The sequence below is a fragment of the Salvelinus namaycush genome, chromosome 12 (assembly GCF_016432855.1).
Source record: "Salvelinus namaycush isolate Seneca chromosome 12, SaNama_1.0, whole genome shotgun sequence".
Lineage (NCBI taxonomy): Eukaryota > Metazoa > Chordata > Actinopteri > Salmoniformes > Salmonidae > Salvelinus > Salvelinus namaycush.
The window spans coordinates 36,911,826-36,936,508 of NC_052318.1; the positions used below are offsets into that span (position 1 = coordinate 36,911,826).

Consider the following 24,683-nt stretch of genomic DNA (forward strand, 5'->3'; position numbering starts at 1 on the left):
ATAGAGAACACACACCATGATAGCCTTGTGTTAAGGTTATCACAGTGTACTAACTTGATAAACTACTTCGCTGTTCCCCTGTGAAAGTCTCCATTATGTCAAACAGCTTTGCTCTCTCTAGTGAGTTTACGCTGCAACTAACTTTCTGCCGAAATAGTATATAGTATAGTCACTGGACACTTTAAATCGGCTTTCCTCAGCTAAGCCTTGTCAATTCTCAGCATCACCTCAGACCAGACCAGGGGTGTTGTGACAGAGACAGAGGACAGCTCAGAGACCAGCTCTCCACTTCCAGGGCAAAGAAACATGTATGTCTGGGTAATAAATATCCAATCAGCCTTTTGCTGCCCATGACAAAGCTCAATTTAATCCTGAACAAGTGAGAAGATGCTTCTGACTGAGGGGCGATGAGGGGAGACCTGACCTGCAGGAACGAAATATGAGAGGCTAGACCAGCTTAGGGACTGATGAGAAAACAAATCACTGAACACAAAGAGAAGTGTCAGAGGTAGATCACTGTGAATTTGGCAATGATGTGATATCATGGGAAGTGATGGCATCATTATCTCTACGATGACAATGATGTGATATCATGGGAAGTGATGGCATCATTATCTCTACGATGACAATGATAATACACACATTGCTTTAGAATTTGGCCCGTCAATGTAGAAAAATACCATCTCCTAAACTGTGATTGAACAAACCACATGGAGTTCGGTGGGAATATTTCAGCCTGTGTGTCAGGGCAGGCGTTATGGGCAGGCCTTAGGGGGCCTGGCCTGCCCTACCGTACCTCCTTGCCCGTCCACATAAAATATTTAAATATTGATAATTTACAGGGGTGGAAAAAGTACTCAATTGTCATACTTGAGTAAAAGTAAAGATACCTTAACAGAAAATGACTCAAGTAAAAGTGAAAGTCACCCAGTAAAATACTATTTGAGTAAAAGTCTAAAAGTATTTGGTTTTAAATATACTTAAGTATCAAAAGTAAATGTAATTGCTAAAATGTACATAAGTATCAAAAGTAAAAGTATAAGTAATTTCAAATTCCTTATATTAAGCAAACCAGACGGGACAATTGTCTTGTTTTTTTAAATTTACGGATAGCCAGGGGCTCACTACAACACTCAGACATAATTTACAAACGAAGCATTTGTGTTTAGTGAGTCCACCAGATCAGGCAGTAGGGATGACCAGGGATGTTCTCTTGATAAGTGTTTGAATTGGACCATTTTCCTGTCAAAATGTAACGAGTTATTTTGGGTGTCAGAGAAAATGTTTGGAGTAAGAAGTACATTTCTTTAGGAATGTAGTGAAGTAAAGGTAAATGTTGCCCAAAATATAAATAGTAAAGTAAAGTACAGATACCCCCCCCCCCCCCAAAATACTTAAGTAGTACTTTAAATTATTTTTGCTTAAGTACTTTACACCACTGACAATTTATTTGACCAAGACGCGAGCCGACGGAAAGATGCATCAATCTCAGATAAAGTATTAGAGCGAGCGAAACAGCGCCCCTCTGTCTCAGTAAGTGTAGCCCATGTATCTGATGCTGTCTGGACAAAAATGGTATGGCAATGTCTTTCTCTTTTTTTGCCAGACAGCATCAGATACATGGGCTACACTTACTGAGACAGAGGGGCGGTGTTTTGCTCGCTCAAATGCTATTTTGGACGTGCAACGGTAACCTACTTTTTAAGTGATTTGTTTGACAATCAGATGGAAACATCATGACAGGTTGTGTTCATACCACATTAAAAGGTCATACATTTGTACAGTTAAATTACATGTCTTTACTATAAAACCCACACTAGAACTGCTAAAGCAGTCATTTGGACTGTTCATTAATTTAAAAAAATATTACGCTGCCATTTTTAAAGTCATGCCCCCCTCCGTCCTTGACTTTTCCTAAATCAGTCTATAAAACACACTGTCTTTGTTAGAATCTTAATATCACAAACAGAACTGGTGTTATAATCAGTTTTAAGAGGACATGTAATTTTTTTATGGTTTTCCTCCATTGCCCCTGCTTCTCACGAACGTAGTTCTCCCGATAGTTGAAGGTGCCATGCCAAGTTGATATTAACCCCGATAATTGCCTCGAAATTTAACCTAAGAAATACCTAAACTCATTTCACACATACAGTACCAGACAAAAGTTTGGACACACCTATTCATTCAAGGGATTTTCTTTATTTTTACTATTTTCTACATTGTAGAATAATAATGAAGACATCAAAACTATGAAATAACACATATGGAATCATGTAGTAACCAAAAAAGTGTTAAACAAATCAAAATATATGTTATATTTGAGATTCTTCAAAGTAGCCACCCTTTGCCTTGATGACGGCTTTGCATACGCTTGGCATTCTCTCAACCAACTTCATGAGGTAGTCACCTGGAATTCATTTCAATTAACAGGTGTGCATTGTTAAAAGTTCATTTGTGGAATTTCTTTCCTTCTTAAGGCGTCAGTCCATGGTTGCAACACTCACTACCGAGTTCCAACCTGCCTCTGGAAGGAACATCAGCGCAAGAACTGTTCGTTGGGAGTTTCATGAAATGGGTTTCCATGGCCGAGCAGCCGCACATAAGCCTAAGATCACTATGCGCAATGCCAAGTGTTGGCTGGAGTGGTGTAAAGCTCGCCGCCATTGGACTCTGGAGCAGTGGAAACGTGTTCTCTAGAGTGATGAATCACGCTTCACCATCTGGCAGTTCGACAGAGAAATCTGAGTTTGGCGGATGCCTGGAGAACGCTACCTGCCCGAATGCATAGTGCCAACTGTAAAGTTTGGTGGAGGAGGAATAATGGTCTGGTGCTGTTTTTCATGGTTCGGGCTATGCCCCTTAGTTACAGTGAAGGGAAATCTTAACTCTACAGCCTACAATGACATTCTACATGATTCTGTGGTTCCAACTTTGTGCAACAGTTTGGGTAAGGCCCTTTCCTGTTTCAGCATGACAATGCTCCCGTGCACAAAGCGAGGTCCATACCGAAATGGTTTGTCGAGATCGGTGTTGAAAAACTTGACTGGCCTGCACAGAGCCCTGACCTCATCCCCATCTAACACCTTCTCGATGAATTGGAACGCCGACAGCGAGCCAGGCCTAATCGCCCAACATCAAGCAAGTCCCCGCAACAATTTTGGAATGAGATGTTGGACGAGCAGGTGTCCACATACTTTTGGTCATGTAGTGTAAGTCCTGTGCCATTATTTTATTTGATCTGATTTTATAGTAAGAAGAATATAATTGAATGTAGCTGAATAAAATAAAAAGGACATTTTTTCCCATAACAGAGCGAGTGCGCATATAAAGTGTCTATGTTGAGCGTAAAAGTGATCATAGGTTCTATGTGCTAGATTTAGAGTTATTTGTCAACTTTAGTTGTGAATGATACAAACCTTAGAATGTCTTAGAAATCAACACATATATGGGCTGCATGATGTGACTGTAGGCTATTGACGATTTGAGAAAGTAGCAAAAAAATCTTGTGCTCTGTTCCTTGCCTCAGGCTTCACAGCTGTTCTCTCATCAAGTGATCATATTTTCACCAATCAGACTATTCTCAATTTAATATTTTCTTTACCAATATGTAAAATCAGTTTTGTTTTAGAATGGCCCATTATCAAATGGGCAGGGGGAAAAATACATGCCATCTGTATGCATTCAAATAGCGAATGGAGGCCACGTTTTCCCGCCGGTCTACTTTGTAGGCTACTTCGGTTTTAGCATGTTCTTCATATGAGCAGCTGAGAAAAACATTTAAGAACACTTATCTCACTCCACATCAACCGCTGCTCTCACTGTCTGACCGGTGATGTTCCTGTTTGAGGAGCATGCTCTCACTGTCTGACAGGTGATGTTCCTGTTTGAGGAGCATGCTCTCGCTGCCCGACAGGTGATGTTCCTGTTTGAGGAGCATGCTCTCGCTGCCCGACAGGTGATGTTCCTGTTTGAGGAGCATGCTCTCGCTGCCCGACAGGTGATGTTCCTGTTTGAGGAGCATGCTCTCGCTGTCTGACAGGTGATGTTCCTGTTTGAGGAGCATGCTCTCACTGTCTGACAGGTGATGTTCCTGTTTGAGGAGCATGCTCTCACTGTCTGACAGGTGATGTTCCTGTTTGAGGAGCATGCTCTCACTGCCTGACAGGTGATGTTCCTGTTTGAGGAGCATGCTCTCACTGCCTGACAGGTGATGTTCCTGTTTGAGGAGCATGCTCTCACTGTCTGACAGGTGATGTTCCTGTTTGAGGAGCATGCTCTCACTGCCTGACAGGTGATGTTCCTGTTTGAGGAGCATGCTCTCGCTGCCCGACAGGTGATGTTCCTGTTTTGAGGAGCATGCTCTCGCTGCCCGACAGGTTATGTTCCTGTTTGAGGAGCATGCTCTCGCTGCCCGACAGGTGAAGTTCCTGTTTAAGGAGCATGCTCTCGCTGCCCGACAGGTGATATTCCGTCCTCACTCTGTATGCCATGGGCTCTCCAACCTTGTTCCTGCAGCTACCCAGGGCTTAATTTGGGAAACCAAGTGAAATCTGTTCAGGAACATCAATAGTAACATGTTTTCGCAATGAAACATATTTCTCTAAACTGTTGACAGCCGTCTGCGCGCTCGAGAAAGGAATAAAGGAGAGAGGGGATGGAAACACATGTTGGTGAGATTCTGTATAGCTGAAGGTAATGTGTCACCCTATTAACTATGGAAACATAAAAATGCCCTATTACTAGGCTACTCAAAATCAAATACAAATGCACTAATTGTAGGCGAACTGTAAGCTGCCCTGCACAATCAATGAACCTACAGCATCGCCTAGGGCTATACATTCTCTCCCAGACTCATGGATAGACATTTTGGAGCATAGCATAAGGTAACCAGTCCATCCAATCTGCATAATAATACAGTCCACACTCAAAAGCGATCTACTTTAATTAGTTTAATTTTGGAGTATAGGCTAGACCAATTATGTACCAAAGACATCTTAAATCAGTTTTGTTTTATGTTTATCTACCATGCGTAATGTAATATGCGTTAGGCTATGCATTGTATAATGACACAATCATCATTTTAATTCAGTTTTTTTGTGGTGTCTCTAAAGAGGGACAATAGAGCCCTGAGTACCAGGCCATTAGGACCTGATGGTAGTTTGTAAGTTGGGTAATACCAAAGCATGTCCAGAGTGCATAAAAGGAGATTACTGTGACTCAGCGGTCACATGGAATTTTACTGCAGTCATGACTCATGACTGCCCATGTGGCGATAATATTGTCACCAATATTGTCACCTCGTTGCACCTGTGTAATGATCATGCTGTTTAATCAGCTTCTTGATATGCCACACTTATCAGGTGGATGGATTATCTTGGAAAAAGAGAAATGTTCACAGGGATGTAAAGCAAATCTGTGCACAAAATGTGAGAGAAAATCAGCTTTTTGTGCGTATTGGAAATGTTCTGGGATCTTTTATTTCACCTCATGAAACATGCAGCACTTTACATGTTGCGTTTATATTTTTGTTCAGTATAGTCATTATAATGCCATTATTGCTTTTGTGATGATTTTGTACTGACCTTTTGTACTGACCAGAACCAAATTACTATTTGTGCGTACTGTTAAAAAAAATGGTGCAAGTCCACACATAGGAGGTCCCGTGAAAAAACTGGCTCCCCTATGGAAATCAAATGCCCATCCAACTGATTTGTTCTGGCACCTGTGTGTGTGTGTGTGTGTGTGTGTGTGTGTGTGTGTGTGTGTGTGTGTGTGTGCGTGTGTGTGTGTGTGTGTGTGTGTGTGTGTGTGTGTGTGTGTGTGTGTGTGTGTGTGTGTGTGTGTGTGTGTGTGTGTGTATGTGTGTGTGTGTGTGTGTGTGTGTGTGTGTGTGTGTGTGTGTGTGTGTGTGTGTGTGTGTGTGTGTGTGTTTGCCCTGGGCCTCCTGCTGCAGTTCACTAGGTAGTATGTCCTGACTGTCCCAGCAGAGAGTTAAATGAGGCACATCTACATGGCAGGGAGTGGGGGGGTCAGGGGCTGGTATTTAAAGGGCATGGCGTGAATACTGTTCTGTGGTGCTCTGTTGACACATGGGCCGTTGCCTCAGGACATGGAGGGAGGGCTACAGCAAATCAGGGGCATACAGAGCAACCGCAATCATTTGCCCATAGACGGAAAAAATTTAAACTTTCCTCACACATACTCTCTCACACACCCACTCATCTCCACACTCTGACACACATTCACAGACATTTAAAGTAACTGTCCAGTGAAAATATCACTTTTAAAAGTTAATATTCTGTTAACTCATACCCAAATAATGTTCTTGAGTTGACATATACTTGTACTGGTGGCATAAATGGGAGAAAAAACACAAAAAATCTCACCTTAAACTTGTATCTCTAACAGACCATTTACAAAATATTAATATTAATAGAATAATATTTCTTAGGACCGGTATATATTCTGTTGTTGGGGTACGCCCACACCATTCTGTTTTTGGGGTACGCCCACACCATTCTGTTGTTGGGGTACGCCCACACCATTCTGTTGTTGGGGTACGCCCACACCATTCTGTTGTTGGGGTACGCCCACACCATTATATTGTTGAGGTACGCCCACACCATTATATTGTTGGGGTACACCCACACCATTATATTGTTGAGGTACGCCCACACCATTATATTGTTGAGGTACGCCCACACCATTATATTGTTGGGGTACACCCACACCATTATATTGTTGAGGTACGCCCACACCATTATATTGTTGAGGTACACCCACACCATTATATTGTTGAGGTACGCCCACACCATTATATTGTTGAGGTACGCCCACACCATTATATTGTTGGGGTACACCCACACCATTATATTGTTGAGGTACGCCCACACCATTATATTGTTGAGGTACGCCCACACCATTATATTGTTGAGGTACGCCCACACCATTATATTGTTGAGGTACGCCCACACCATTATATTGTTGAGGTACGCCCACACCATTATATTGTTGAGGTACGCCCACACCATTATATTGTTGAGGTACGCCCACACCATTATATTGTTGAGGTACGCCCACACCATTATATTGTTGGGGTACGCCCACACCATTATATTGTTGAGGTACACCCACACCATTATATTGTTGGGGTACGCCCACACCATTATATTGTTGAGGTACGCCCACACCATTATATTGTTGAGGTACGCCCACACCATTATATTGTTGGGGTACACCCACACCATTATATTGTTGAGGTACACCCACACCATTATATTGTTGAGGTACGCCCACACCATTATATTGTTGAGGTACGCCCACACCATTATATTGTTGAGGTACACCCACACCATTATATTGTTGAGGTACACCCACACCATTATATTGTTGAGGTACACCCACACCATTATATTGTTGGGGTACGCCCACACCATTATATTGTTGAGGTACGCCCACACCATTATATTGTTGGGGTACGCCCACACCATTATATTGTTGGGGTATGCCCACACCATTATATTGTTGGGGTACACCCACACCATTATATTGTTGAGGTACGCCCACACCATTATATTGTTGGGGTACGCCCACACCATTATATTGTTGAGGTACGCCCACAACATTATATTGTTGAGGTACGCCCACACCATTATATTGTTGAGGTACGCCCACACCATTATATTGTTGGGGTACACCCACACCATTATATTGTTGGGGTACACCCACACCATTATATTGTTGAGGTACGCCCACACCATTATATTGTTGAGGTACGCCCACACCATTATATTGTTGAGGTACGCCCACACCATTATATTGTTGAGGTACGCCCACACCATTATATTGTTGGGGTACACCCACACCATTATATTGTTGAGGTACGCCCACACCATTATATTGTTGAGGTACGCCCACACCATTCCGACAGAGAAAAGCTGCTTTTTTCTTTTCTTCATATACACCATGTTTTTCAAGGAAAACAATTTCACTCATATTGTAAGTCATATAGGTAATATTTCATAGAAATCTGGAAACACTGGACAGTTACTTTAAACAGGACACATATTCAGACACCCCAATCAGCAGCCTGCATGTGTGTATATGCAACATGTCATTGTTAACAGAGGTAGGGGTGCGAGCATGTACACTAGGGGGATCTGAGTCTGAGCGGAGAAGACAGAAGACAAAAAGAGGGAGGAGAAGAGAAGGAGGAGGAGAGGAGAAGAAGGAAACTCATTACTCTGGCGTGTTGCTGTGTTGAACCTAGCGTCTCTGCCGCCCACCATCTCAGTAAATAAAGTCTGTCATTGGATCTGGCCCGGTGGCTGTTTCCAGGCCCTGTTATTTGCGTTATTAATATGCATGCTAATGTACCTATTTTATGGCTCAACAGTTCTGATTCACTTCAAAATCAATTATCCATCTGGTACACCCATACTTTGCCCAGGCTCAAATGTGTATTAATTTCAGCAAACATACATCGGGCACAACACAATAAAGATAAATGGCTAGATTAGGTGCAGTAAACAAAGGAACTAGGGGCAAGTTTTAATGAGATTTGGCTTATAAGAACCTTACAGTTCCTTAAATAATGAGCCTGGCTCTGTTTTTTTCCAAATGCAAATTATACAAAGGAATGTTTCGCTGTCCTGCCTTTTCCAATTTCATTTAGATAAGAGTGTCTCCAAATAAGTTGGCAGTTAATATTCTCACATGAGCACTCCCCGCCTCCTCTGCCCCTATTCTCCCTCCGGAGCAGACTGTTTTCCCCTCATCCATAGTGACGCATTGATCCGTAATAAGTTCTGAAAAGTTCACTGTGCTTGTTAAATAGTTCAAACTGACAAAATCTGGACTGGGAACTACTTAGACAGTGCTGACAGAACCACTTACGGGTGTTACCGCCACTTTTACCATAAACCATCAGCAAAATCAGTCTGATATCAGTGTCATGCCCTTAGCAACCCCTCGCCCTGAGACAGAGAGGTGAGGAAAGAGAGAGATGGGGAGCTGAATGGTGATGAAGGAGAGAAGAGGAAAGGAGAGAAGAGGTACAGCTACAGCTGGCTGCCTACAGATGAGGGCCCTCCATGACACCCCTCTGTGTCCCTGTCATTACCCACTGCTGGGGTCATACAGACGGAGTGATGAATCCATAATATGACATCACCTCAATTTTCCTCTCCATTTATCCCAGTAATGTGGTGCCCTGTTCCCTACGCCCAGGACCACCCAGGACTCATCAGCGCCAGGAAAATAGACCACTTGTGGACACGGAAACGGCACACCTTAGATGAGCTCAATGTGGAGCTCAGTTAATCTGAGTACATTTTCCTCTATTTCACGAGACATTAGTTAGACTCAATACATTTTTGCAAATGTATTGAAAATGAAATAAAGAAATATAATAGTTACATAAGTATTCACACCCCCTTAATACTTTGTAGAAGCACCTTTGTTCTGGGTAAGTTTGTTCTGGGTAAGTCTCTAAGAGCTTTCCACACCTGGATTGTGCAACATTTACCCATTATTCTTTAAAAAATGATTTAAGTCCTGTCAAATTGGTTGTTGATCATTGCTAGACAATAATTTTCAGGTCTTGCCATAGAATTTCAAGTAGATTTAAGTCAAAACTGTAACTCGGCCACTCAGGAACATTCACTGTCTTCTTGGTAAGCAACTCCAGTGTATATTTGGCCTTGTGTTTTAGGTTATTGTTCTGCTGAAAGGTGAATTCATCTCCCAGTGTCTGGTGGAAAGCAGATTAAACCAGGTTGTCCTCTAGGATTTTGCCTGTGCTTACCTCCATTCCATTTCTTTTTTATCCTGAAAAACTCCCCAGTCCTTAACGATGACAAGCATACCCATAACATGATGCAGACACCACTATGCTTGAAAATGTGGAGAGTGGTACTCAGTAATGTGTTGTATTGGATTTTCCCCAAACATAACACTGTATTCAGGAGAAAAAGTGAATTACTTTGCCACATCTACTTTTTTTATTTTGTCCCAGCTACTAATAAGTGCCCTTCTTTGCGATGCATTGGAAAACCTCCCTGGTCTTTGTGGTTGAATCTGTATTTGAAATTCACTGTTCAGACTGAGGGACCTTACAGATAATTGTACTGTGTGTGTATGGGGTACAGAAATTAGATGATTTTTGAATGACTATTACTGCACACAGGAGTCCATGCAACTTGTTATGTAACTTAAGCAACTTTTTACTCCTGAACGTATTAAGGTTTACCATAACAAAGGGGTTAAATACTTATTGACTGAAGACATTTAAGCTTTTTATTTTTAATGAATTTGTAAAAAAAAAAAAAACATAATTCCACTTTGACATTCTGGGGTATTGTGTGTAGAACAGTGATCAAAATCTCAATTTAATCCATGTTAAATTCAGGCTGTAAAACAACAACATTTGGAAAAAGTTGGTGTCAAGGGGTGTGAATACTTTCTGAAGGCACTGTATATCACCAGCACATTGGTTCTCTTTTATTACTTTAAAAAAACAATGAATCAGAGACCTGCACGATTGTTGGAGAGTGAGTGTTAGGGAATGTTACCGTGTGGGACTGAGTAGTGTGCTGGACTTTGCTGGAGTAGTGTTGGTCCATACTCACTCAGCATGCCCATCCCCAGCATGAAGGCGTCCATGGTGTAGGGCAGGCCCCTGGCCCTCCCTCGCGTGCCTGGTGGGAACATCACCTCCTTGGGCTGGGCCTTCTTACATTCTACCTGTGGACACAGTGGGAAAAAAATGAAAAATCAGTCCTACTGGCCCCATGGAGGGAGAAGAATGCGACTGGGCAGGACATATCCAGATTCCAGTAGGACTAGCTCACAGAACAATAATGTTGCTTCTTTCTAAAAAGCTCAAGTTTGCTTGTCTGGGGAAAACCCTCCGGAGTATTCCAGTGCCTTTTGAAACTACTGGTGCATCAGGAGAGTTGTAGAAGAGCCTCCAAACATATTGCCCCGTACCACAGTCACCTGCTAGTGGGGGGGGCTTCAAATCTATTCTAACCCTGGCAGACCTTCTTATCATTCAGGAGTAGACTGACTGAGGAATATGGAGAAAAAATCCTCCTCCACCATGACTTCCACACACACACTTTAGACAGCCCCTATCATCTCAATGAATGCCTTTGTTTTCTTTCATTTTATTCAAATTCCTGTCAGTCTTCCCAGAGAGAGACAGAGAGACAGTAGAGTGAATTCTGAGGCCAGGTTGGTAAAATTCTCATTTCTGCCTCTGTGTGCTCATCTGCTCTACAGTACCCAGCCCATTCCACCTGGAGCGCTCGTTCTCTCTCTCTCTCTCTTGCCAAAGCAAGTGAAATAGATAATAAACAAAAGTGAAATAAACAATAAAAAATGAACAGTAAACAATACACTCACAAAAGAATAAAGACATTTCAAATGTCATATTATGTCTATATACAGTGTTGTAATGATGTGAAAATAGTTAAAGTACAAAAGGGAAAATAAATAAACATAAATATAGGTTGTATTTACAATGGTGTTTGTTCTTCACTGGTTGCCCTTTTCTTGTGGCAACAGGTCACAAATCTTGCTGCTGTCATTGCACACTGTGGTATTTCACCCAGTAGATATGGGAGTTTATCAAAATGTGAATTCTTTGTGGGTCTCTCTCTTGCGCGCTATTTCTCTCTCCCCTCTCTATCTCTATCTCTCCTGCCATCTACTCTCTGCTCTCACACACACCTAGTTCTGCCCTCTTATGACTAACATATTCTCCTCCAACACAATGCTTATCAGCTGGTAGATGTGACAGGTCTAAATACTAGCAATACAGCAAACCTGTATGAACATGTATATGCAAAAAATAAATAATGTACTCTATGTCAACACCGCTGAGAAGAAATACATCAATGTTCTCGCTAAAGAACATGCACACAGATATATCTGTATAGACATATACAAACATGAGACCACACATGCCAAGCACGGGCACACACACATCCGCACACAAAGTCTCACACACACACACACACACACACACACACACACACACACACACACACACACACACACACACACACACACACACACACACACACACACACACACACACACAAACACACACAAAGTCTCACACACACACACACACACACACACACACACACACACACACACACACACACACACACACACACACACACACACACACACACACACACACACACACAAACACACGCAAACACACACAAATTCACAAGCTTCACAATCTCATCCATCCTTCAGAGAGGAGCAGCTGGGGTAAACAGAGCAGGACCTGTCTAGGAGGGGAGTGTGTGGTGGTGAGGGGGGGTTGATCAGACCAGAAATAACATTCCACTCTGACAGACTGATAGGGAAGGGGGGGGGGGGTTCATCCACACCAGTGAGAAAGTCATCTCCAGCCGTATCCTATTTACCACACATCTATCTGGGCTTTATGAAATATACAGGAGTGTGTGTCTGTGTGACTGGCTCGGCTGACAGGGCTGGCATGTCTGTGCCGTGTGTCTATCGCCTACTCTTCTCTTTGGTAGGCCGAGCCTGTTCATCGCGCCGCACAATCTGTCTGCTCCACTGCCTGCTTGGGCCCTAGGCCTGTCCATCTGTTTGTCTGTCTGCCTCCTGGCTTCGTGTCTAACCCACAGCCTCAGATTTAACAGGGCCTCTCTCTCTCTCTCTCTCGCTCTGCTATTCAAATTCACATGCATGTCATCCTGCCCACTGCACAATATAAGCTACTTCTCCTCTGCTGGGTTGGATACCATTGCACAGTGCAGGTAAACCCCAGCATCCATACAAATGCAAATGGCCAAGGCTGCACCTCTGCTCTGCTCTGACAAGCTCCAGGCAAACATTACCATTCCTTCACTGATCCTCCACTGTAGAAACAGCCTGGTATTATACAGTGTTATTATACAGCGTGAGTTGCTGAGTTAGAATAAAAGTTGCCAGTGCCTAAGTGTGAAGGTTGCTGTGTTAGATTAATAGTTGTGGTGTACAAATGTGAATGGTGGCTGCTTGCTGTGTTAGTGTGAAGGCTCACTATCTCCAGAGGAAAAGTTGCAGTGTAAAACCACTAAGATTAGTGGCTGTTGGAGGGCTAGTCGATTAAAGAAAGCAGAGGCCATTGAAACACACTGTCCCTTCGTTCGCTGCAAAGCACTTTGTAGCTGTCACAGAGCACCTGTCCTCCTAGCTAGCGACGCTGCTCTGTTCTCTCACCCCCATTTGTGCCTCTACGCTTCCTACCCTGTGAGAGCGACAATTTTCAGACTGCCATCATTTTCCAATCAAAGCAAATGGGAGCTTAAATACCTGTAATGTGTGGGAGGGGTTGAGGAGGAAGGGGAAGCAGAGCAGGAGAGTGCACTAGCAGCCTAATTGTCAGGGAATGACCTCTATACTGAGTGGAGAGAAACCAGGTGGGACAAATAGGACTATTAAAAGTCCTATTTGCACACTGACTGGGGCTAACACACCTACACCCACCTCACACATCTCACACACCTACACACTGGCTGGGGCTCATGCACAGACACACACCTCAAACATCTACACACCCCTCACATGCTTACACACACTTTCTGTTCAGTGGGTGACTGACTGGCTGGGTGGTGTTCAGCTGGACAGGAGCACAGGAAGTGCCAGGTACACCGCTCTCTTCTCCCCAGCAGCTCCAGTCCCTCCCTCCCCCACCATACACACCTCACAGCCCACTGTCACATCCAGGTAGCTGGGCCATCCACCAACCACATGGGCTGGGGGGGAGTGAATCCCCGGGCTGGCTGCTGTGAGTCAGTCAGGTCTGGTTGGAGTGGGTTTGTTATTCAGGGGAATAGCTCTCCTCTCCTCTCCTGTCGTCTGTTAAAAATGAGCCGAGAGCTTGGCGGCTAGTGTGTGAGGGCAACACAGAAAGACGTGGGGGATAGACGGGCCAAGAGGAGAGTTCACATCACTACTCAGACCTGAGACTCTCAATCAGGCTGCCTCAGAGCATCCTCTTCCCTCCTGAACACACACGCACGCACGCACGCACGCACGCACGCACGCACGCACGCACGCACGCACGCACGCACGCACGCACGCACGCACGCACGCACGCACCCACGCACGCACGCACGCACGCACGCACACACACACACACACACACACACACACACACACACACACACACACACACACACACACACACACACACACACACACACACACAGATACCGCCACTATCTATAGGCCATAAGCATTGCCTCTTTGATTCTCCTCGTAGTGGTGCTGCTACGACGGCCCAGTTAGATAGATAAGGGCGTATTAGTAAGCATCACCATCTCTAAAACACAGCTGACTCTGCCAAGCTGAGAGGGCAGGATTTAGCCAGCGGTCGTGACCTTCTCAATAGATCTCTCATTCCCATTAACCTTGTGGGTGTTGTAGGGAGCTGTGTGGGCGTGTCAGCCCTGTATCAGGCCTGCAGCAATGTCCTCTGAGATGCGTGCCGTGGAGTGGGCGTGGGGTGGGCTACGTTGCGGCAGCGTTCACTCCACTACAGAGTGGATTATATCAGTCTACTTAAAAGGGCTAGCACTCTGGAGAAGGGAAACAGCGTGATTCATCCACTATAGCCTTCCAATTCCCAGCTGAACAGTAAAAAGCAATGAATGGTGTGAGAATGTCAGTCAGCTGAGTGATGTCAAGCCTGTGGGCACAGGCCATGGGATTATTCACTTAAGAAAAATGAGCTCACAGCCAGTTGCCTGCTGAATATTTACACTAAAGGTTGTTTAAAGGGTGAAATCCCTTATAACTCAGTGCAAACATCATCACACTTTAACAGCGTCAAGACATTCTGACCAACAGAATCAGATGCAATTTGCATATATGTGACCCGTTTCAGGAAACTAGGCATATGTCGCGGGTTACTCCTTCACACGAGAGCCGTTTGAACGTAATCTTAAAAAAAGATTTTTTGTCCAGAAATTACTTCTGGAACATGTGAACTTTCATGTGCCTTAATAACAAACGTGTATCTGTAAATACGAATAAAATTGTTAAATTACGAGCCTAGTTGGTTTAGCCACAGAAAACGACAGCAACCTTCCCGCTAGCCATGATTGGCTGAGATAATGTTAGCTGGCTGGCTCACTAGCTAATGTTACATGTATGATCTTATTATTCGTATCTCAGAGCAAATTGCTTGGCTAGTTATAGCCTAATGTTAGCTAGCTAACATTGAACCTGGTTGGTTAGCTACCTGCAGATTCATGCAGGGTAGTAACGTCATGAGTTGTGATTATGGTTCATTGTTTAGCTAGCTAGCTAGCTACTTGTCTTAACAAAAGACTCCACTATGCAAGTATCCATGTCAATAGAATGTCACTGCGACAACTGTTGATAGACATAGCTGATAAATTCGCTCTGGCTATCTACTCCGATTTCAGACCACGGGTAAGATAGTCTAGCGAGCTACATTTTCAGATATTACACGTTTCTAATTTTTACGTAAAGTCTTTTCATTTCAAGTTAAGGTGTACTGTTAGCTAGCTGGCTAACGTTAGCTGGCTGGCTCGCAAGCTAGCTAACGTTACGTGTATTATCTTATTATTCGTATCTCAGAACCATTTCCTTTGCTTGTTATAGCCTAATGTTTTGCTAGCTAACATCAAACCTGGTTGGTTAGCTACCTGCAAATTCATGCAGGGTAGTAACGTCATGAGTTGTGATTATGGTTCATTGTTTAGCTAGCTAGCAAGCTATATGTCTTAACAAAATAATTTTAATAGTTCATTTCGACAACTGTTAGCCAGTTAGCTTGGGTGCTTGACTGCTGTTAGGACAGAACGCTCAGATCAACCCTTAAAGAGATGGGTGGAGCTAATTAAGAGGGTGTGAACGATGCTGAATGGGGGTAGACGAAGAAGAGCTCTCCAGTAAGTACCAAAACATTGAAAGGCCATTTTCTCAAAAGTTTATCAACTTTCAAAGCAGAATTACTTTCCCATTGTTCCTCAACTGTAGTGTATGATACCATTTTGGAGCTCTGTGTCTCTGCTTTTATCCAATGTAAAAAACACAATTTTTAATTTTGCTACACAAGACCGAATCAAGGTGGTCGATCACATATTACAAAAGCATAATTGTTTTTTAACGTCACAGTCAAGAACAATGCTAGCTTACATAATACGTCCATTATTTACGCATGACATGGAGGTGGTATATAACTTGGTAAAACAGGAATCTTCTGTATCTTCATTTTCAGTCTGTGTAACCTTTGTCTGAAATGGTGGATAGTTTTTACGGCAGTAGACCATCTTGAGAACACCCTCTTCACAACTCCACCTATAAACCAAAGGTTTTAGTGATTCTGCATCTCTACTATTGTACCTCTATGAGAGGAGAGGTGAGAAGAAAGAGCAGACTAGGGGACGTTGATGATCGTTTATTTTTCAGGACAATCTGTTCTCCATAATCAGATTTTCAGACCTTTCAGATGCAGGGTACCAAACACTTTTCCCCAAAGTAAATCTGTCATGAAGGAAGCACACACAGATATGCCACCTCCTTTTGGCGTATGCAATTGCACAGCCACACAAAGAGTACTGAACCAGAGAGCACAGGATGACTTCCTTATCAAAGGACTGAATCATGAAATGAGAGGAAAAATAAGCTGCTTGTACTGAACAAGGGACATGGTAAAAGGGCTCACAAAGACTTTGGGGAAAAATTACAGCAAGAAAAACGCTTCCTGTTTCATGGCTGTATGATGCAATAATGGTGGGTCACTATGTTACGTGCAATGTGCATAAAAAACACACAGCACCTGTCATGGTAGCAATAATTGCTTGTAATACACCAGATGTATGTCCTTGAACCAATTATTTTAAAATTGCACACAGAAGAAGTCATAGGGATAATTTAGTTGCTAATGGCAGCCTGCAGTAGCTCGGCCTTCAACTTGAGTTATTCAATGAGAGGGGGCAGCACTGAGCTAGCCTGCAATGTCCCTTCCTGGAATAGCTCAAACTGCTTTTCTCAATTAGATTTGCTCAACTCCTGCGTCCTCTCTCCTCCGTCATTTCTAGACTCCTTTTGAAAAAGCTTAAAGGTAATCGAGGAGAGGCGGCGAGGAGAGGGTAAGTGGACGAAAATGAGTATGAAATGAGACGACATATCCAATCACGCGTCATCAGGCAAATGACGTTTGCAGGGTGGAATCCCAAAATAAATGTATAAAGTGATAAAAAACGAATTTGTGCAAGACATTTTATAGAATAAAGGATAAGTAGCATATTGTTTAAAAATGTTTGCATGCTTTTTTCCTTCGAGAAAACACTAGCAGATTCAAAGGGGGTGTGGCAGATTTCAAAACTCTTCTGTGAAGGACTCAGGTAGGATACACTTGTGCTTCCTCGCCAAAAGGAGGCTATCGAGGAGGGGAGGACCGTTTACCGTTTGCCTATTAACGAATTCACACACTCCTCGACCACTCAACCACTTAACGGTTTCTGGGTCACGAAAAAGAGAAGACTGAGGAGAGAAGACTGAGGAGAGAAGACTGAGGAGAGAAGACTGAGGAGAGAGGACTGAGGAGAGAAGACTGAGGAGAGAGGACGGAGGAGAGAGGACGGAGGAGAGAGGACGGAGGAGAGAGGACGGAGGAGAGAAGACTGAGGAGAGAGGACGGAGGAGAGAGGAGAGAGGACGGAGGAGAGAGGACGGAGGAGAGAGGACGGAGGAGAGAGGACGGAGGAGGTACTTTTGCCAAAACAAGAAAACCCCTATGTCTCCATGTGACGTCATCTTAACTGACTTCATTTGGCTTCAATTCGCTATTGAGTCTTCATATAGGAATGAATGGTGTCACGTGATCAATGGCTTTGTCCATTCATATATACAGTCATTGCTTTTAACATACTGCACGTTCTATCTGTCAGTATACTGAACTTTAAGTGACTGTCTCACAGCAGGCATGTAATCGTTGGATCTGTCACTATCTGGCTGTAACGTTCATGTTCATATACATCCTAACAGCAATGGGACATGGGTTTTGAGTTTGACACAATCAAGATGTATCACAGAACATCAAGATCGGCCGGTATGTTATTTAACTGAAATTCTGGACTAAATTACAGTACATCAATCTAAAACAATATGGGTGAAATGTGGATTCAATGTACATAATATCTTTCAACATTCAGTTCCTCCAGCAACACCTCTCCCTATTTCCATACAGTACATGGAGGCATGCCTGTAATTTATAGCCTTCCCTCCCTGTTCCAGTCAGTGTGGGCTGGAAGCAGCGCTACCTGCCTGCCTGCCTGCTTGCCTGCCTGCTCACTACAGTAATTGGTTGGCCATGTCAGGGGACCCGACTGGGAAATTGACTACTAACGGAAAATTCATCCCTGCGGCAGTGATCATTCTCTACTGAGGAATATCATAAATGACACATTTAAGAACATTACCTTGGAGCAGTTCACTAAAACCAATATGGGCCTATTTTAACGGCACACTACTCCCATCTAGAGATCTGAGCCACTACTTGATAGGTGTTCATTATGCATTCATATTGGGAGGCGGGTGGTGGAGAGAACAGAGATCATTGCTTCGATTAGAGGGATGACTGAATGACTCTTGTCAAAGAGAGAGGGCAACAGCAACCTGCCATCAACTCTATAGCATCCACATCATCTAGATCCACTTCAATGTTCCCTTCTAGGCTCCCTCCAACCACTGATACTACTGGCAATGGCAGGGGGACAAACGCTTCTGCTGCTGAAAGGTATCAGAAAAGCCCAGGTTATCCAGGACAGCAGAACTCCCTGTAACTTGAATTAAATTACATGAGAGACATGAGACCGTGTGCATTATTGATACACTTAAAGTAACTTAGCCTATGAGACCCCCTGCCCTCTCTCTCGCTCTCTCTCTCTCTTTCTCTCCAACTATCTCTCTCTCTCTCTATCTCTCAATACACTTCCCTGCGTCTGACATATCCCTGCCTCTGCCAGTATTTCTATCTGTGCTACAGCAACTCACATTAGAACAGCTTTACTTCAAAACATGACTTGTATCCTGTCACTTTGACAAGGTCAGCCCTAACTCAGAGTTGGAGCAGCTGCTTCCTGTACAGTACCTCTCAGGTCTTAATATCTAGTGAAACCATTTTCACTAGAGGAGAACTAACTCCGTTACAACCTGCTGAGATGAATCATCTATACTGAACAAAAGTATAAAAGCAACATGCACAATTTCAAAGATTTTACTGTGTTACAGTTCATATGAGGAAATCAATTCATTAGGCCCTAATCTATGGATTTCACATGACAGGCAATACAGATATAGATATGTTAGTCACAGATACCTTAAAGAAAATGGACCTCACAATGGGTCTCAGCATCTCGTCACGGTATTTTTGTACATTCAAATTGCCATCGATAAAATGCAACTGTGTTCGTTGTATGTAGCTTATGCCTGCCCATACCATAACCCCACCGCCACATTGGGGCACTCTGTTCACAATGTTAACGTCAGCAAACCGTTCGCCCACACGACGCCATACACATGGTCTGCGGTTGAGAGGCCAGTTGGACATAGTGACAAATTCTCTAAAACGACGTTGGAGGCGGCTTATGGTAGAAAAATTAACATTCAATTATCTGTCAACAGCTCTGGTGGACATTCCTACAGTCAGCATGCCAATTGCACACTTCTTCAAAAATTCAGACATCTGTGACATTGTGTTGTGTGACAAAACTGCATATTTTAGAGTGGCTTTGTTTTGTCCCCAGCACCTGTTTAATGATCATGCTTTTTAATCAGCTTCTTGATATACCACACCTGTCAGGTGGATGGATTATCTTGGCAAAGGAGAAATGCTCATAAACAGGGATGTAAACAAATTTGTGCATAGAATTTGAGAGAAATAAGCTTTTTGTACGTATGGAACATTTCTGGGATTTTTTATTGCAGCTCACGAAACATGGGACCAACACTTTACATGTTGCGTTTATATTTTTGTTCAGTATAGCTACAAATCCAATGGTAGCAGATTACAGACTGTTACCAATCTAATTCTAAAACCACCAGATTCCAACGTGTTTCCTCATATTCACACTGAGCCACAGTTTCTCTTCCTGTCTCAGTATGTCAAAGCTATGTCTCTACTTGGACATGGAGAGTGGACACTAACTCAAAGCAGATCCAACAAAACACAGGACACTCAGGAAGAGAGGGACAAAAGAGACAAGACAAGGTTTTCAAGGTTGTAGTTGTAAATCACTGCATGGTGGTATTTGAGAATTGAGAATATCATTGATTAATGTAAACCAAAATGAACATTGGGACTGATAGTATATTCAGATGTGAATAGCAATTAAAGAGGAATAATACAGGGGGTCCCAGTGAACCCCAAATTCAGTGTTTCCTTAAAGCAGCCTGTGTATCTGAGAGGTCCCATCTGTCAGAGAGGCGCTGCAGCGTGGCATGTCATGCTGATGTAACATGGTGTGTGTGTGTGTGTGTGTGTGTGTGTGTGTGTGTGTGTGTGTGTGTGTGTGTGTGTGTGTGTGTGTGTGTGTGTGTGTGTGTGTGTGTGTGTGTGTGTGTGTGCTCTGCTGACTGACTGACAGACAGACAGTGTGTCACTCCCTCCCTCATCGTCCCTGGCCATCCTGCCAGTCATCCATCAGGCTCATCAGCCCAACAGCAGCCCATTAGGCCCAGCTCACATATTAATGACAATCTATGCCTCTTGATAAATGTCACACTGGCGCTGAAGTGCTAGCAGATTCTCACAGTTTCCTCCACACGGTACCACACAAAACCATCTCAGAGGACCGCTGATTGCAACTTCTTGGTTCCACGACAACACTATAGTTCCACTATGGTTCTACTCCATTACACTGAGGTGTTCCTCACCAACCAGGAACCCTCTCCATGAGGAGGTGTGGCTGAATGACTAATGGCCATAATATAAGCTACCCAATCAGCACCCCTCTACTGCTTGACAGCGTAAACTTAATGCATAGAGCAGGTGTTAATCACACACACCAGCAGGTGGCGATATACAGGGCTACCTGGAGAGATTTAAAGAGATAAAGTGAGACCTTATTGTCATTCAGCCTCTGTCCCCCTGGCCGCCTCGCAGATGAGGCAAAACTCACACTATAACAACCAGAGAGGAAGTTGGTGATCAGGATGACATTGAGACAGAGAGAGAGAGAGAGAGAACAGGCCATTTCCTCAATCACTCTCTCGCTCCTCATTCGCTCCTGCCCTGTGGGGCTCCACAGTAATCAGACCTGAAAAGGCTGGGAATGGAAGAGAGAGAGGGAGAGAGAGGGAGCGAGAGAGAAAGAGAGAGAGAGAGAGAGAGAGAGAGAGAGAGAGAGAGAGAGAGAGAGAGAGAGAGAGAGAGAGAGAGAGAGAGAAAGTACTTCTCCAGCCAGCAGATCACGGTCTGCAGCCAGGCAGGAGATTCCGCATGTCACCGTGACATGGTACTTCCCAGAAAGGCAGGCAATGGTTCACCAGAGGCCAGGAGCCCCCCTAGTGGGCAGACCACAGCAGAGAGGAGAGGAGAGGAGAGGATGGGGTAGTTTCACTGTCAGATGGAAATCCACATTCCTCCGCTACGTCAACCCAGCTATAAATATCCTGTCCTTAGTGTAGGGCTATGCTGCTCCACACATGAACCCTAGGTGATTGAGTAAACATGTAAACACATGTTCACACACACACATGTTCACACACACACACACATGTTCACACACACATGTTCACACACACACACACACACACACACACACACACACACACACACACACACACACACACACACACACACACACACACACATGTTCACACACAAGCACACCCACACACACCATGGGTAGATTACATCTCAATGTGCACTGACCCTAGAAGATGAGCTAGACTTGGGGGAGGAGGGTTCACCTAGGTGCTGAAGTTCATGTAAACTCCCAAGAGTGGTCTGTCTGCCTGTCTGTCTACCTGTGCTGTCAGTAGCAGAGTGGCAGGCCTACTGGAGGGTACATCAAAGGGATAGCGCCAGGAGGTATTATTAAAACTCTTAACATTACAGGGAGTCCTGTCCAGTGGATATCCATGAATTATCTGAGATCACAGGAGCGTAATAGGTCTATTTCAGAAATGACTTAATTGGGTGAACGTAGATATTAAACCCCCCCCCAAAATCCTCCTGTAATACTAAGTTAAAACCTGAGCCTTTTATCTTCCCTGCTTTCCCTCCATCCTCTCCTCCTTCCCCTCCTCCTTCCGCTCCTCCTTCCCCGCCTCCTTCCTCTCCTCCTTTCCCTCCTCCATCTCCTCCTCCTTCCCCTCCTCCTTCCCCCCTCCTTCCCCTCCTCCATCCTCTCCTCCTTCCCCTCCTCCTTCCCCTCCTCCATCCCCTCCTCCTTTCCCCCCTCCATCCCCTCCTCCTTCCCCTCCTCCATCCCCTCCTCCTCATTCCCACCCTCCTCCTTCCCCTCCTCCATCCCCTCCTCCTTCCTCTCCTCCATCCCCTCCATCTTCCCCTCCTCCTTCCCCCCTCCATCCTCTCCTCCTTCCCCTCCTCCATCCGCTCCTCCATCCCCTCCTCCTCATTCCCACCCTCCTCCTTCCCCTCCTCCATCCCCTCCTCCTTCCCCTCCTCCATCCGCTCCTCCTTCCTCTCCTCCATCCCCTCCTCCTTCCCCTCCTCCATCCCCTCCTCCATCCCCCTCCTCCTTCCCCTCCTCCATCCCCTCCTCCTTCCCCTCCTCATCCCCTCCTCCATCCACTCCTCCTTCCTCTCCTCCTTCCCCTCCTCCTTCCTCTCCTCCTTCCCCTCCTCCTTCCCCTCCTCCATCCGCTCCTCCTTCCTCTCCTCCTTCCCCTCCTCCTTCCCCTCCTCCATCCCCTCCTCCTTCCCCTCCTCCATCCGCTCCTCCATCCCCTCCTCCTTCCCCTCCTCCTTCCTCCTCCTTCCCCTCCTCCATCCCCTCCTCCTTCCCCTCCTCCATCCCCTCCTCCTTCCCCTCCTCCATCCCCTCCTCCTTCCCCTCCTCCATCCCCTCCTCCATCCCCTCCTCCTTCCCCTCCTCCATCCCCTCCTCCATCCCCTCCTCCTTCCCCTCCTCCTTCCCCCCCTCCTTCCCCTCCTCCATCCCCTCCTCCTTCCCCTCCTCCTTTCCCCCCTCCATCCCCTCCTCCTTCCCCTCCTCCATCCCCTCCATCCCCTCCTCCTTCCCCTCCTCCATCCCCTCCTCCTTCCCCTCCTCCATCCCCTCCTCCTTCCTCTCCTCCATCCCCTCCTCCTTCCCCTCCTCCATCCCCTCCTCCTTCCTCTCCTCCATCCCCTCCTCCATCCCCCCCTCCTTCCCCTCCTCCATCCCCTCCTCCATCCCCCTCCTCCTTCCCCTCCTCCATCCCCTCCTCCTTCCCCTCCTCCTTCCCCCCCTCCATCCTCTCCTCCTTCCTCTCCTCCATCCCCCCCTCCTTCCCCTCCTCCTTCCTCTCTGTCTCCAGCAGAGGAAAAGCCTGCTGAATGTTTTATGGGCGGCTGCGTGTGCTTAGAGCGGACATCAAAGGCAGGCAGAGTCGCGACCATGAGAGAAATCCTCACGAGGGCGTCACCTACACAATCTGACCCTTACTAGCAGACCCTTCCCTAACGTCCACTGCTCTGGACCTGTGGCCTGTGTTTCAATCTCTACTGAATTCCCTCAGAGCCGGGTCGCCTGGCACACAGTTGACTGTATACTCTATTAAAGGAAGGGGTTCAACATGCAACAGATGGCAGGAAGCAGAGATGAGAGGCATCAAAACACACGATGACACTAAAACAGCCTGAATACAGAACCCTGCCTGCCACAGGAGTATACTAAATAATAATCATAATAATGATGATGAATGGAATTAGCAAGTCAAATATACACAGCACAGACTGTTAGCAGATGATGCTTCAGATAAAGCTTTGATCTGAAGCTCTACCAGTGGATTCTAATAGAGAGGAAAACGGGAAGAAGCTTGCTTGAACTCCCAGGAACGGTTTAACCCTCTCCTCTGTTGTCTTAGAAACGCTCAACCATCTCATTACCGCACAGAGAGAGTGCAGCACATCAACTTCTGTTATTTTCAACAAGACAAATAACCTGGAGTATTTCAAGTAGCTTTTTATTCTCCTCCATTTCTCTGAAGTTACCCATCTCATGCAATTCCCTGCTAGTCCAATTCAATCCAGCCTGTCGATGGGTGGCACGAACAATGCTCCAAACCACTGCAGGGAAAACGAAATGGCAGCCCTGGCTTGGTGCTCCCTGAACGATGAAACCATTTGATGCAATATCATATAAAAATCGATAGCACTGTCTTGGTCTCATAGATCTGCAAGCAGACACTGTGTCTGTCCCTGGGCTCAAGGAGCAGCTTGTCTGTGACGGAGAAAGAGAGGGAGAGGGGATGAGGGATGGAAGAGGGAGACGAAGGGGTTCAGAATGACTACAATATCTGATCTCCAGTTCAGATAACCAGGCCTGTTTCTCCTCTTTCTCAGCTCTCCTTCTCTCCTCTCTTTCCCTCGCCCCCTATTCTCTCCTCTCCTCTCTTTTCCCCTCCCCTCTCCTCTACCTGTCTCCTTTCCTCTCTGTTCTTCT

The 24,683-nt window shown here is 45.0% G+C and overlaps 1 protein-coding gene across 2 annotated transcripts in view; it reads right to left on the minus strand.

The window, feature by feature from the left end:
• Positions 1-24,683, minus strand: part of LOC120057190 (RNA-binding protein Musashi homolog 2-like) — a 350,186-nt gene that overhangs the window by 63,978 nt on the left and 261,525 nt on the right. Inside the window, exon 9 of one of the 2 annotated variants that reach the window (XM_039005674.1) lies at positions 10,629-10,743. In XM_039005674.1, coding sequence (XP_038861602.1) covers positions 10,629-10,743 — 115 coding nt within the window. Of the gene's footprint in view, positions 1-10,571; positions 10,744-24,683 lie in introns of both variants that reach the window. The other variant, XM_039005673.1, reaches the window with a different exon arrangement.